Source organism: Siphateles boraxobius, unplaced genomic scaffold (genome assembly GCF_051911475.1).
Source record: "Siphateles boraxobius isolate OS27281-9 unplaced genomic scaffold, OSU_SipBor_1 37, whole genome shotgun sequence".
NCBI classification, from domain to species: domain Eukaryota; kingdom Metazoa; phylum Chordata; class Actinopteri; order Cypriniformes; family Leuciscidae; genus Siphateles; species Siphateles boraxobius.
In genome coordinates this window covers 4,259,647-4,273,764 of record NW_027508997.1, presented here as the reverse complement: position 1 = coordinate 4,273,764, position 14,118 = coordinate 4,259,647, and the positions used below count along the sequence as shown (strand labels likewise).

At 36.8% G+C, this 14,118-nt stretch overlaps 1 protein-coding gene across 1 annotated transcript; it reads left to right on the top strand.

Moving 5' to 3' along the window:
* Positions 1–3,674: 3,674 nt before the first annotated feature.
* Positions 3,675–12,555, top strand: vdac2 (voltage-dependent anion channel 2). Its single transcript, XM_077197158.1, has 9 exons — positions 3,675–3,837; positions 6,186–6,257; positions 6,345–6,394; positions 6,613–6,765; positions 6,855–6,907; positions 9,169–9,396; positions 9,904–10,054; positions 11,169–11,226; positions 11,640–12,555. The coding sequence occupies exons 2-9, from the start codon at positions 6,191–6,193 to the stop codon at positions 11,729–11,731; spliced, it is 852 nt and encodes a 283-aa protein (XP_077053273.1). The 5' UTR covers positions 3,675–3,837; positions 6,186–6,190; the 3' UTR covers positions 11,732–12,555.
* The last annotated feature ends 1,563 nt before the right edge of the window (positions 12,556–14,118 follow it).

Below are 14,118 nucleotides of genomic sequence, written 5' to 3'. Positions count from 1 at the left end.
TCATTCACTGTGCATGAGTCATATAAAGAAAGAAACCGAAATTATTGAGTGGATATAAGCCCAGAGGTCATAAGGTCATGGAGTTCAATCAGCTTACATATATAATCCTAGCTCCATGTGTTTGTCTTTAGCTCCCCTTTTGGCAGGACACCGAAAACTGTCAATTTAAGTCACATACACAGTGACTAAGACATTTTCAAATAAAGTTTGGTGTGAGATATCTATATAAACATAATGTGCCTTACCGTAAAACTTTCAAATGGTCCTTCAACATTTTCAAAAGCGCATGAAGAGAATAAAATTCAATTCATAAAATTGCCACTGAAAACTGACCTTACATCCAACCTCTCCAGCATTAATCTAAAAGCATCTGGACTCTAATATCATTATTATACACTCAAATTAAAATATTTACGCCTATATTTGAATTGCATAACAAATTTGCACCTATTTGTATTGTAGATACACCGCCCTCACGCAGAGTCACACATCATCAGAGAAGAGATGTCATTGCATGAATGAGGGGAACTTATTTTGATTAAAGATTTTGAGGGCACATGAATTTAAAAAAAAAAGAATGCATGGATATATCATTTTAAAAAATCCATTTTGATTTAATGGTGACTTTAAGATCTCTTTTTTGAGAAAGACTGGCCAAAATGGGAATAACCACTAGAACACAAAATATATTATCAGGACATTGGCTTTAAAACACATTTGATTGAACATAAACGTGTTACAAGATATGAAGGCAATAACCCGTTTAGAGCCTAACGAAGATGTACCATTAATATTTTTTTATCTATCTTCATGTAGATTTTAAAAAAAAATGTGGGGGATGCCTTCCTCAGAAGCATATGCTGTCATGCGTTGCACTTCTCGAATTGATGCGTTTGACCTCAGCTCAAGAGGACACAGTAGAAACGGCAGCTCTCAAGGTCATAGCAGGGATGTGTGTCCTTTCTGCTGTCCTCAGTGTCTTCACAGAATCATCTGCAATTCAAAATGAGCCTGCCTATAGCAGCACTAAGTACTGTTAATTACTGGTATGAACAGGATGCTCAATGCTTTAATGAGTCCAATCTGCCTCTTCTACATTAGCATAACTAATGCAAAGCTGCACTATAGCAAATAAATTAAAGGTCATTTATTGTTTAACTCTATGTTGAGCATGAAGGACCACCTTTCAAATGAAGGTTTACAAAAACACAGTTACAGTGATAAATCTGGCAGTCATCGGGGATCAAGCACTCATGCTGTCTTTTCAAACATAAAGTGTTGTTTTACAGCACAGTCCATACGGAATCAAATGGTTTAGTTGGTGTCAAAAGAGACAGCCAAATTCCAATTGAAATCCATCTGTTGTGTGGATTAATGTTAAAATACTTAGATTTAGGTGAATTGCATGTCATATTTTAAATTAGGGCAGTTATCATTTGCAGCTCAAAATGTTGTAAGGCCCTTTATTGTGATTTTATTTAATTATATAATAAATGCATGTGGCCTTCTAAACTTTAAAACTTTAATGTGCAATGCTTAACCAATTTAATAGGTAATTTACCAGTGAGGAATAGCATTTTAACCAAAACTTTTCTTCAATTACGAGGTTTATTATTCCTGTTTATTATACTGCTAAAGCAGTTTATTATACTGCTAAAGAGAGTGAAGGGTACACAAAAAAACTCTACCTAAAATTTACAAATCACTCTGAAGCCAACAATTAAATTTTGTTTTTTGTTTTGGGTAGGCGAGGTGAAAAATTCAGGTGCTGTGTCTACTAATAAAAAATATTGTTTTATGAATCCACAAAGTAGCCTACTTTTAATGTGAATATTCCAAATCTCATTCTACGAGTGGTATAAGCAAATCATTTCAGATAAAAGTATTTTTAGATAAATTAAGATCCGTCTTGTTTACTTTTTTTATTAAAGGTGCAGTGTGTGACTGTTAGCGACATCTAGCGGTTTGGTTGCAAGTTTACACTAAGGGCTCAGCCCACTGCTCACCCCTCCCTTTCGAAGAAGCTACGGTGGCTAAAACGGGACAAACATCGTCGTCTGAGACGGAAGAGAATAGCCAGAGTAAACCAAGTTTCTGTACCACAGTGCACCTCTATCTTTCTGCTGCTTCTCTTTCAAGGTAATGACGAAACGCGCTCTGTAGCGCTGTGTGTTCGCTGTCGGCTACGGTAGAAACATGACGTCACAATATGTCGACCTTCATAGAAGGGGATTCCCGCGCCTATAGATATAAATGCCTCATTCTAAGGTAATAAAAACATTAAGGTTTATTAAATAAGTTCTTTATACCCAACTGAACACATAGTTATGGATGTCATATTGCATTTCTGTTAATAGATACTCAAAATTTTTACACATTGCACCTTTAACCAGAGAAATTTAGAAGTTGCCTATAAAGCAGAACATTATGATCCGTCTACTTCCATTCTCCACTCATTACACAACCCTTTTCAAAATAGTATTCCCAATTTACGCATTAATACCTATTTTTTACAGTCTTTGATTAATACCTATGATTAATACCCGATTAATAGGCCTACGACAAAATACAATAGCATTTTAGCGCTTTCAGGTATTATGTATCATTTTATTAATAACTAGATGCAGCAAAAACGTGTAAAACTTCACAACATAGAGAACAAACTAGCTTAAAGTAGTGCACCCCCGCCTTTTTTATTTTTTTATTTTTTATTTTTACATGAACCACCTTGGAGATGCTTTAGCAGCCCCAATAGGCCAGTGAATGTATTGCTCGTGCTCGTGCAACTTAATTGAAAGTGAAATGAAAAACACTCAAACTCTCTGGAAACACAAAGAAAACCCTATGATTTTAGCAGAGTAAATGGCAACATGTCAACTATTTAAAATAGCTAATTATGTTAAGCTAAATGGCAATGTTTATAGCTTCAGGATTCAGGAATCAGCATTGTAACGCAAGTTCAACAATCATTTCCACAAACGAAGCACACTTTCGTTTTTTACCTTCATTGAAATGAAAGCCAGAAAGCAGTGCTGCTATCACTGACTAAAAATATTTAATTAAGTAAATTGATTAAAATAAAGCTGAAACAAAGTATAAATATTAGATATTATAAAATTACATTTTATTTATTTAGATATAAGCCTACGTGTTATTACATTTAACAAAATGTTGTGTTAACAATTAGGGTAACATGGGGGAAGATGCCCCCCTTAAGAACAACGTGCATTTACTTTTAAAATGTGTAGCCTATTTAGATGTTTAGCACGTGCATTATGATGATGATGATGAAACATTTCCTAATTTAGCTGTAATAGAACAAAATGAAAAACGATTCAAAGATGCCATCTTACCCCACTACTGAGGTTTTACCCCATCCACCCTAACTGAAATAAGTTTAAGTATTAAAGAACTAGAATTGCTAAAACTGAAATAAAAATAAAACCTATTAATTTTTTTTATAATATTGGTTCGCTTATGTGATCAAAAAAGTGATGTTCAGTACACATTCTCATGGACTTTATTCTACTGAATAATAACAACAACAACAAATGTTTAATGGTCATTTTATTTATTTATTTTATTTCAAACAAGCAATGCGCAATAAAAAAAATGTGTACAGTGCAAGGCACATCTGTTCTTGGCTGTTGACATTTACCGTCAGGCACCGATGGGACAGCCTGGGGTCCTTTAAGCAGGAGGCTATCGGCACGGGTGTGTTACATTACAGTCTCCTTCATTTCGCCCTCCAACTGGCCAGACCTTCCACATTGGCTCAGCGTTGGGAATAACTTCAGCAGGCGTACTTGAATAACTCCACTCCACTCATTTTGACAGGTATGTCAGTGTGAGAAGCATGGTTCATATATTACGGACATATCAGCTTCGGAGTTGTTAATTTGCTTGCTTTCTACTTAGTGCTAGCGCATTAGCTCGCGTTAGCCGAATCACTCAGAGCTCGGACTATCGGCCTGTTCTAATGTCACACCGCCAGAGAGACGCAGCAGCACACAGCCTGAGATCTGCCATAGCGTGACACGAGCTCGAGTCAGCAGCTTTACAGCCTCATCTACAGTGTAGCTTTAATTGATCAGTGTGTGAGCTTCCGCAGACTGCCATGCCTTCATTCTCAGTCACAGTACTAGAGCCGCTTGACCTGGCTCAAACAGATCCTTTTTGCTGATATTGTGTCTATGTTTTGCTTAAGATTTAACCATAGTTCGTGCTAAGTTACCTTTGTCTGGTTTGACCAACATATGGGTTTCCTGCGGCTAGTTAAAATCGGGAAGGAGATCCGCAAATAGCCTTGCCCTTACTTTGCCCTTTATAATAAAGCAGTTCTCAAAACCCCGCTGAATTTATTATTAATCGATAAGATTCCCGCACGTACATGTCTTCCCCCCTAGGCTTTCCGTTTTTACGTTAGAAGGACTATTATGGAATTGTTTCTATGCTGGAAGAATATTTCATCTGCAGCTGTAATTTACTACTTCCTGAAACGAAAGGCATAGAAACGCCTGTCATGTCTACAGGATCAGGCATTCCTACTACATTACTTGTATGATAAAGTTCACAGTGATGAATTACATTATGACATGAGAAATATTGAGCTCTTTTTGGAAATATAATTTGAGTCTATTTCCTAATCTGGTTTTCTCTGCATTATTTACAGTACTTGCCAGGCATAATTGCACTGCTATTCCCCACCATTCTGGTTAGATGTTTTTTCCCATGCGGATAAAGGGAAGTGTTAAAGCCTGGGAGACTAGATTAGACCAGATTGGCCAGTCAGGGGAAATTGACGCCATGAAATTAAAAATGAACAATTCTTTTTTTAATGGAATATTGTATATTTATTATAAATGATTTATCTGTGCACACCATTATTATTATTATTTGTAAATTCACGTGACCTTGTGGTCTTTAAACTAACCTCTCCCTCTTGCAGCACATCTCTTCTCTGATGATGCGTTTACTGGCGCGAGGGCCGGACAACCTGTCACTCACATGACATCACAGCAATAGCAAACCACTACTTTTCCCCCTTTTTATGTCAAATATGGCTTTGTAGGAAGATACATAATGGATAATTGGTCAAAAGAGAAAAATGTTAAATCTGATTCTGTTGCATAGAGCTAAATGAAGAATAATATATTTAATATTAATTTAATACATTAATTAAAACATTTTTTTTTTTTTTACTTTTTAAAGTATTTTGGGTTTCGGTTTTCTAGCCAAGTGCATCCAGAAGTTTCGGTTTCAGCCCAGAATTCTCATTTCGGTGCATCCCTACATATTTCTAATGTGAGCACAGCTTTACAGGGGTAGAAATGAAAAAAATCATGTAATCAATGTCTACATAATTTTGCATGCTGACTGAGTTCTGATCTTTTATTTTTATTTTTTTACATATATTTGCATACTGCATTGAGTGGTCTCTTAATTGGAATTCCGTGATGAAATGAATTGATCTCTTTGCATATATTCAAACATTTCGACCAGTGGTGTCCAATCCTGCTCCTGAAGAGCCACTGTCCTGAATTTAGCTTCAACTTTCCTCAACACGACTGCCTGAAAGATTCCAGTATGCTTAGTAAGACCTTGATTAGCTGATTCAGGTGTGTTTAATTGGGATTGGAGCTGTGCAGGACAGTGGCCATCCAGGAGCAAAATTGGACACTCCTGATTTAGGCACAGCCTTTACACTGCACAGTTTCTGTGTGTTGTTCCTCATCATACACAGCCAACAGAAAACATGCATTTGAACATTTGTTTTATGCAGTCCATATACCAAAGACTAAAGCCCAAGCTTGCTGTTTTTAAGGTGTCTCCAACAATCACCTCCATTTACATAACGCACACTTGTAGGTCAGTGAGTGCGTCACTTCCTGACTCGGTGACTCAGTTAGGTGTGGCCTCCTGTCAGTTCAGATTAGCTTGAGCAGAGCAGCTGCATTCAGGCTGGGGCATTTATCAAACTGATATGACACGGTCTCACTACGATTAACCATGGATAGCTAGAGATACCGTAGACCACCCAAAACGTCCTAAAACGATTGAGTGGCTCAGCTCAATTGTTACCATTTAAATGTGTTGGGTCTGCTTCCGCTGTATTCTGAACAGGTGTATTAATGTTATGATGTTCTCCTGACCCACTAATTATTCCTACATGTTTGTTTTTACAGATAAAATGGCTGTTCCCCCAACATATGCTGATCTTGGCAAGTCTGCCAAAGATATCTTCAACAAAGGATATGGTAACGTTTTTAAATCTCCACTGCTTCATGTGAAAAATTACCATTAGTTTTCTCTGTAATCATTTCCTTTGGTTTATTTTCTGAAAGGTTTCGGTATGGTGAAGCTCGATGTCAAGACAAAATCAAACAGTGGAGTGGTGAGACTTTTATTTTCATTAAATATGTAATAACTACTTTTGTCACTTCCTGGGTGTTTAATTCAAAACACATTAGTTAATTCCATATACGTCATGTAGCCTATTCCTTATGTTGGCATTCAACATATTTAACACAAAACCACTATGAATTATGTGATAAAACAAAACGCCTGCTCCCTGAATATGATCTGAAATATTTCTCTTTCCTGTCTCTATAGGAATTTAAGACCTCTGGTTCCTCCAACACTGACACCAGCAAAGTGGTGGGCAGCCTGGAAACCAAATACAAGAGGTCTGAGTATGGTCTGACCTTCACAGAGAAGTGGAATACTGACAACACCCTTGGCACAGAGATCACCATTGAAGACCAGGTCTGAATGCGGTTTTATTAATTGAATGGTCACCAATCATGTTTTTTTCTTTTAGTGTGGATAATAATTTGGTTTGTCATTTTTTCCAGATTGCAAAGGGACTGAAGCTGACCTTTGACACAACCTTCTCACCAAACACAGGGTAAATAATTCCTTTTCTCCACTGGCTCCAAAGCTTCAGATTTGGATGGAAACACTGATTTCTCTGTGCACGTGTGTAGTTGAGTCATGGGAGATGATATATTGTCTCTCACGGTGGACTATAACTCAATACTGTATTGAGGAATTCAAGTTCCGCCATGTGACAAAGTTAGCTGTTTTGTTGTGCATTGATGCATATCTCAAGGTTACTTTCACTCAAGCTGGACATCGCAGCCCTGCAGAATCGTTCCTGAGAGTGGCACCTGTCTGGTGTCATTAGGGTCTGTGCTCTCAGATGACAGTTGTGCTGACATGGCCTTCGCTGATGTATAGGCTCATGTAGCTCACGATAGGGGCTTTGTATCGGGTAGCAGAGGAGTGAAGAGCAGTGTGTGTCTGAGCAAGATTAGATGATTTGTTCACCGTTATACATTGTTCAAAAGCTTGGGGTTGGTAAAATTATTAATACATTTTTTTTTTTAAATTGGGAAATATTATTACAGTTGTAAACATCACTGGAAATAGAAGGGTTCTGATCAGGTACGAGTTTTAGGATCCATGTTAATATCAGAACAGTTTTCTAGTATCCAGCACTGGAGAGACCTAAGCTGGAAGGCCTGAAAACCGATGCTAAGGTTGTGTATTTCTGCTCCATTTGTGTGTAACATTTGCTATGTTTCACAGAACCCAGATTTGTTGCTATGTTAGCTATAGTAACAGGACAGTTTTAAATGCTATTGTTTGTCTGGGGCTGGAGTGCTGCTGGCGACTAACCAACTCTTGCTTGAACATCCATTTTTTCACTGCATGTTCATGCATTTTTGGGGGCGAAGCAATGAAAGGAAGTGTGTTTGTTTGGGTAGATTTCAAATATCAATTGTTTCTCAGAAATTGCTTGCTGCACCTTTTAATTTTTTAATTTTTTTTGTGGAAACCTTGATAGTTTTTTCAGGATTCTTTGATGAATATAAGTTCAAAAGAACAGTTTTCTTTGTAGTAGAAATATTTTGTAACATTATAAATGTCTTTACTGTATTTTTTTTAAATCAAATTGTATGCATATCAATTTAATGAATACAAAAAAAAAACATGAAACCACTTTTTTGAATGGTAGTGTATTTCACCAGCACTGCTGTTTGCTCTGTTTTATTGTGCAGACAATGCAAAATGGTCTGGTTTTTGCTAGCATCAGTATAAGCTGTGACTTAAGCTTTAAGTTGTTTATAAATGGTGCAGTGAATGAAATAGCATGACCAAGGCATGACTTTATGTCCTTCACTACAGTATCTGAATCTGCATTTGGGTTGTCTTGAAATCAGATGTTTTTTTGGATCATAATGGAAGCAAATTACTATTTTTCATTGTTGGCCTAAATTAATGATTTTTGGGGCAGTCCCAAATAGTATTTGAAATTAATAATTATGAACAGGTATGAATAATAAAATATCACAACATGTGGCTTTTATTTTTAAACAAGATCACGTTAGCACACTTTTCAAGCTAAATATTCACAAAAGTTTGATAGGTTTAAAAAAAAATAAAACGGTTAAAATGCAAAATTAAGACAAAGTGTTGTAACTCTTTCTGGTTGTCCAATGTTAGTGGATCATATTCATAGAAAATGTGATGAACTACACTGACTTTATACATTAAAATCATCTAGCTATCAGCTGATTTAAAAATGACGTAGAAAATTCTGAGAAATAGTGTTTTCATTAATTGAAATTAAGCTGAAAGAAAATAACAATATAAATATTAGAAGAAATTTTGCTTTGGCAGCTAACTGAATTAAAATACGTTAAGATACTAAAATAAAAAGCTAAAGAGAAAAACAAAACAAAAAGATAAAAGCATAAAACAGAAGTTAAAATGAAAAATAAATGGAAATATAAACATAAAAGCAAATTCAAAATATAAATACTGTAATAGTATATAAATATTACTAAAATAGGTGGTCTAGAATTTATTTATTTGCTGCTTGACTTGGTTTGTAAAGCAGGGAAATTTATATTTTTTGTATGGTTTTATCCAAATGCTTTCCAAGAAAACTGCTTGATTATTTAATGTTATTTGTTACACAAATGTATCACTTGTTTGAAGGGAGGGAACATTAACAATCTAAACAGTTTATATTTCTGCAGATCGGAATTTTGGTTTATGGCTAGTCAAAAGGCAAATAATCCATATGTTTAAAAACATCTTGTAAACAAATGTAATTCCACTATTGAGGATGCTAAATTATTTATTTTCCTTCATGAACAGAAAAAAGAGCGGAAAAGTCAAGACTGCATACAAGCGCGAGTACGTCAACCTGGGCTGTGATGTTGACTTCGACTTTGCCGGCCCGACCATTCACGGCGCTGCAGTGGTGGGCTATGAGGGATGGCTGGCTGGTTACCAGATGTCCTTCGACACTGCCAAGTCCAAGATGATCCAGAACAACTTTGCTGTAGGCTACAAAACGGGAGACTTCCAGCTGCATACTAATGTGTAAGTCCTGAAGCGTCACTACATCATTCTAAGTGCATGTGACTCGGACCTGGTTTATTTTAGTGGAGGTATGTGTTGATATTATGAGACATTATGTGCACAGAGCTGGCTGAAACGTCAGGAATTTTACTATGTTTTCCCTGGAATGATGCATTGAGTTTCTATAAATATGCCAGGCCATTGACAACCTGGACATATGAAATGATTTTTTTTTTAATTATGTATAATTATGAAATATTGAGAATTAATATTATTAAAGTCATAGGAACTTCTAGAGTTAAGATACACATTTTTAGATTGTTCTCATCTCTAAAATATTTTGTGTCTAGTAAATGTTCTTTGTGAGTGCAATCTCTATAAAATCTGAATGTTAAGAAAAACTCTTTGTAGGATTATCCTGAGTTAGTGTGCATTTATAATTATTAATTTATTGCAATTTAAAGGTGCAGTGTGTAACTTTTGGCCGTTGGTTAAACTAAACTGCATTAATTTTGTCTATTGCTCCAGTAATGATGGGTCAGAGTTTGGTGGCTCCATCTACCAGAAAGTGAGTGATAAACTGGAGACAGCGGTGAATCTGGCCTGGACAGCAGGAAACAACAGCACTCGCTTCGGCATTGCTGCCAAGTATCAGCTGGACAAAGACGCCTCCATCTGTGTGAGTAAACTCTTATAGCTTTTACAGAAATCACAAGTTAGGGCTCCTGTTTGTTTCTGCATCTGAACCCATAAAACATTTCTAAGGGGCCGTTTACACTACACCATTTTCAACTTAAAATGGAATATGTTTTATGCATTTTTGCTGTTCATTTACACGACAACAGCGTTTGGGGGCCTGAAAACAAAAATATGTCGATAGGCATGTTGTTTCTTTACAAAGTCACATCGCCAGCTACTGGCCTGGCAGCAGAATACAGCATTTTTTGTCGTTTTCACATATCCGTGTGAACGGGGATCGTTTTGACAATGTTGTTGTCTGTTTGTGAAAAATGCAAAGGAAAACCTTTTCCATTTTTAGTACATCGTTGTTGTGTAAATGTATCCTAAACGCACTTTTCTCCATAAATAGAAAAGGTTGTAGGAAACATTGATTTACTAATGCATTCAGTTGGTTTCTCCAAATTATTATTTTTCATTATTAATGGATTATTATTAATCTTCACTGTCCTTTATGCCATGAAAATGTGCATTTGCACTGCAAATAAATGCATACAGGAACCTTTGGATAAATTTCACAGCCAAGGCCAAAAAGGCAGAGCTTTATTTTATAGCATCTAACAAAACAAACAAGCAGTGTTTTTCGTCATGGCCTCTATATTTAGAGGAAAAATGGGTGTTTACAGTAAGAGGATTCAATGTATCCCACACTCAATTGTTGAGCAATAGTTCTCATTCACAGCATGTGATGTGTGCTGATTGACCATGACAAAGTTTAATGCCGCTGTGATGCAAAAAAAGAAAGCCCCAGAGCCACCTATGATTTCCTTTGGCCATCAGAGCAGACATATTTTAGTACAGCTTTTATATCGATTTCTTACACAGAATTTGGCATCGACCCATTGCCAAAGATCTGTGCCCGTGCTATTGAGGATCAGAGGAAAACTCTGTGAACCGAAGTACAATTCATGAGGCGCTACTAAAAGTACAGCTTTTGTTTAAGAGACTAGAACTAAGGTTCCTCCTGAATATATTTGTGATTTGAATGTTACATTTGGCTTTGCATGTTCACACTGTCCTCAGAAACGAGTCAACGTTTTCTCTCATTTCAACAGGCTAAAGTGAATAACACCAGCCTGGTCGGTGTTGGTTATACTCAGACTCTGAGACCAGGTACAGTCTTGCATTTCCTCTTTTATTGTTCACACAAGAATTTCTGTTAAAGGCATTGTTTTGTTTTTTTATTCCTCCCAATAGTTTATGGTTGGAATGTGTTCACAAAATATGCTTGACCTTAGTTTTGGAGATTGATAACACAAGCTGTTTTGGAAATATATGAAACATCACTCTTTTAATAATTTAGTTTTTATGTAGACTTCTACATTTATGTAGTTAGGATGCTGTAAAACAGGGTTCCTCAAATCCTGCAGAGTTTAGCTCTAACCCTGATCAAATCGATTTCCTAGTAACTCTGAAAACTGTGATTGGCTTGTCCAGGTGTGTTCGATTAGGGCTGGAACTAAACTCTGCAGATCAGGAACCCTGCTGTAAAAGCTCCAGTGATTAAATCTGTGGTGGTTTTTCAGGAATCAAGTTGACCCTGTCGGCCCTGGTTGATGGAAAGAGCATCAATTCCGGTGGCCACAAGCTGGGCTTGGGCTTGGAGCTGGAGGCCTAAACCTACTCCTGCTTAACATCAGTGACAAGGGAATATCAGAGAAATCTGGCCTTAAATCTAACTCCAACAGCAACCAGCAGTGGGATTCAGGATGGGATGGGATGGGATGGGATGTGTGCAAAGGCTCATCAAAAGCGATCATGTCATGGTGTTTCTTTTTGTCCCCTTCTGGTCCAAATGCCCTTGTTTGTATCTGTTTGTAGTTGTTCTCTTATAGACATTCAGCTACAAATCAAGTTCTTCATCTGTCTCCAGCACTGCCGCAGTAATTCAGTACTCTCTGGGACGGAGGGCATCTGTGGCATCCTGTTGTTCTTTTCTCAGTTAGACGGTGGTGGGTTTGTGACAAAACTGTCCCTGATTTCATCATTTGTATTGTATCTGATATTCCTTAGTCGTCTGAATGCGATTCATGCAACTACTTAACTCTATATTAAAGGTTATACCTGCTATTATTTAAATACTGTTATACCGTTTTCTTCTTTCCACGCATGCAACGACGAGCTTAAGCAGTTTACTTTTCCTTCGGCAGTCATCCAGAGTAATCGTTGTACATGAAGTCTGCCCTTGAACTGAGCAGTTTTTGGGTAGGTTAATGGGGAGATGAACGCTGGTGCTCCTGAGCTGGCATGGCTGGCCTTTTGTTTTCATTTGCAGCACAGACGACTATCGCAGCTCACCATGAAGGTGGAACAGGTGGTTTGAGTTCAGTACCTTTTGCTCCCGGTGTTGCATTATGACCCTGGTTCCGTGAGGCCAAGCTTTCTCAATACCTCAGAGGTCCTTGTGTATGTTTGAACTTTTCAATAAACTATTTAAACTCATTTATGATACAGTTCTTCTTGATAACAAAGCAAATGTGTTTTTTTCATATATAAACACTAGCTCAGAAATGTGTTAGCAACCCAAAAATGGGCCTGCAGGTCTGTTCTAACAGGACTGTGGACATGCAGTAGAGCAGTGGTTCTCAATTCCAGTCCTCGGGACCCACTGCTCTGCACATTTTGTATGTCTCTCTTATCTGACAGACTCAGTTCAGTTCATGGAGTCTATCCTAACGAGCTGATGATCTGAATCAGGTGTGTTAAATAAGGGAGACATACACAATATGCAGAGCAGTGGGTCCCGAGGACTGGAGTTGAGAACCAATGCAGTAGAGGAAAAAGGGTGCTAAATGTTCACTACCATATTGGAAGCAAATTTAATGGGCTTATTCACTTGTGAAAGGTAGAATAAGAGCTTCACGTATCTTTTGCAGTTCAGTCAAAATATTCAGTATTTGGGCAGAAATTAATGTCACTTGGTTGTTTTCTTCAGTTTTCACATCTGATATTCTCCACCCATTTGTATTGACCTATTGAACATAACTTGATTAAAATTGATGTTTTATATTCCTGTGTAATTAGGCGAGCAAGGACAGGTTAAGTAGCTTAAAAAACAACAACCCAGACTTTATTTAATGTGGGTTTACTATTACTGGGTAAGAGCATTTGAAAAAGCACTTTTTCAAAATTTCAGTTTTCCTTCTCATTTTATGTAATCTGCATAAATGTCTGTTTTGAGTTTATACAATTCATGGTAATAATATTTTTTTTCATTTTGAAGAAGGTTTACTTTAATACATTAAAAATAATACTGTCTTTGGTCCCCATCTTATACTATTAATTTTTTTAAAATGTTTTTGAAAGTGTTATTCTCACCAAGGCTGCATTTATTTGATAAAAAAACAACAAAAAATACAATTGTGAAATTATATTAGTTTAAAATTGCCATTTTCTGTTTTGATATTTTTTAAAGTGAAAGTGATGGTAAAGCTGAATTTTTAGCATCATTACTTCAGTGTCACATGATCCTTCAGAAATCATTCTCATATGCTGATTTGCTGCCTAAGATTACAACATTTCTGTATTTCAAATGTTGAAAACAGCTGTGCTGCTTAATTTTTGTGGAATCTGATACATTTTTATCAGAACTCTTTTATGAATAGAAAGTTTTAATGGAAATCTTTTGTAACATTACAAAAATCTTGACCGTCACTTTTGATCAATTTAATACTGACCGCCAACTTTTGAACAGTGTTTATGTGGGACTTTGAAACCTGAAGCAAAACCACTTGAGAGCCATTGCTCTGTAGACCTAATGTGAAACTCCTAGTTTCCAGCACTGAGACAGGCTTTGGTAATCCGGATGTCATTTTGTAGCCCTTCAGATTAAGATGATATATTAAAGTAAACTACAACAAAGTACATTTACATTTATCTGACGCTTTTATCCAAAGCGACTTACAATTGCTATATATGTCAGAGGTTGCACGCCTCCGGAGCAACTAGGGGTTAAGTGTCTTGCTCAGGGACACATTGGTGTCTCACAGTGGATTCAAACCCGGG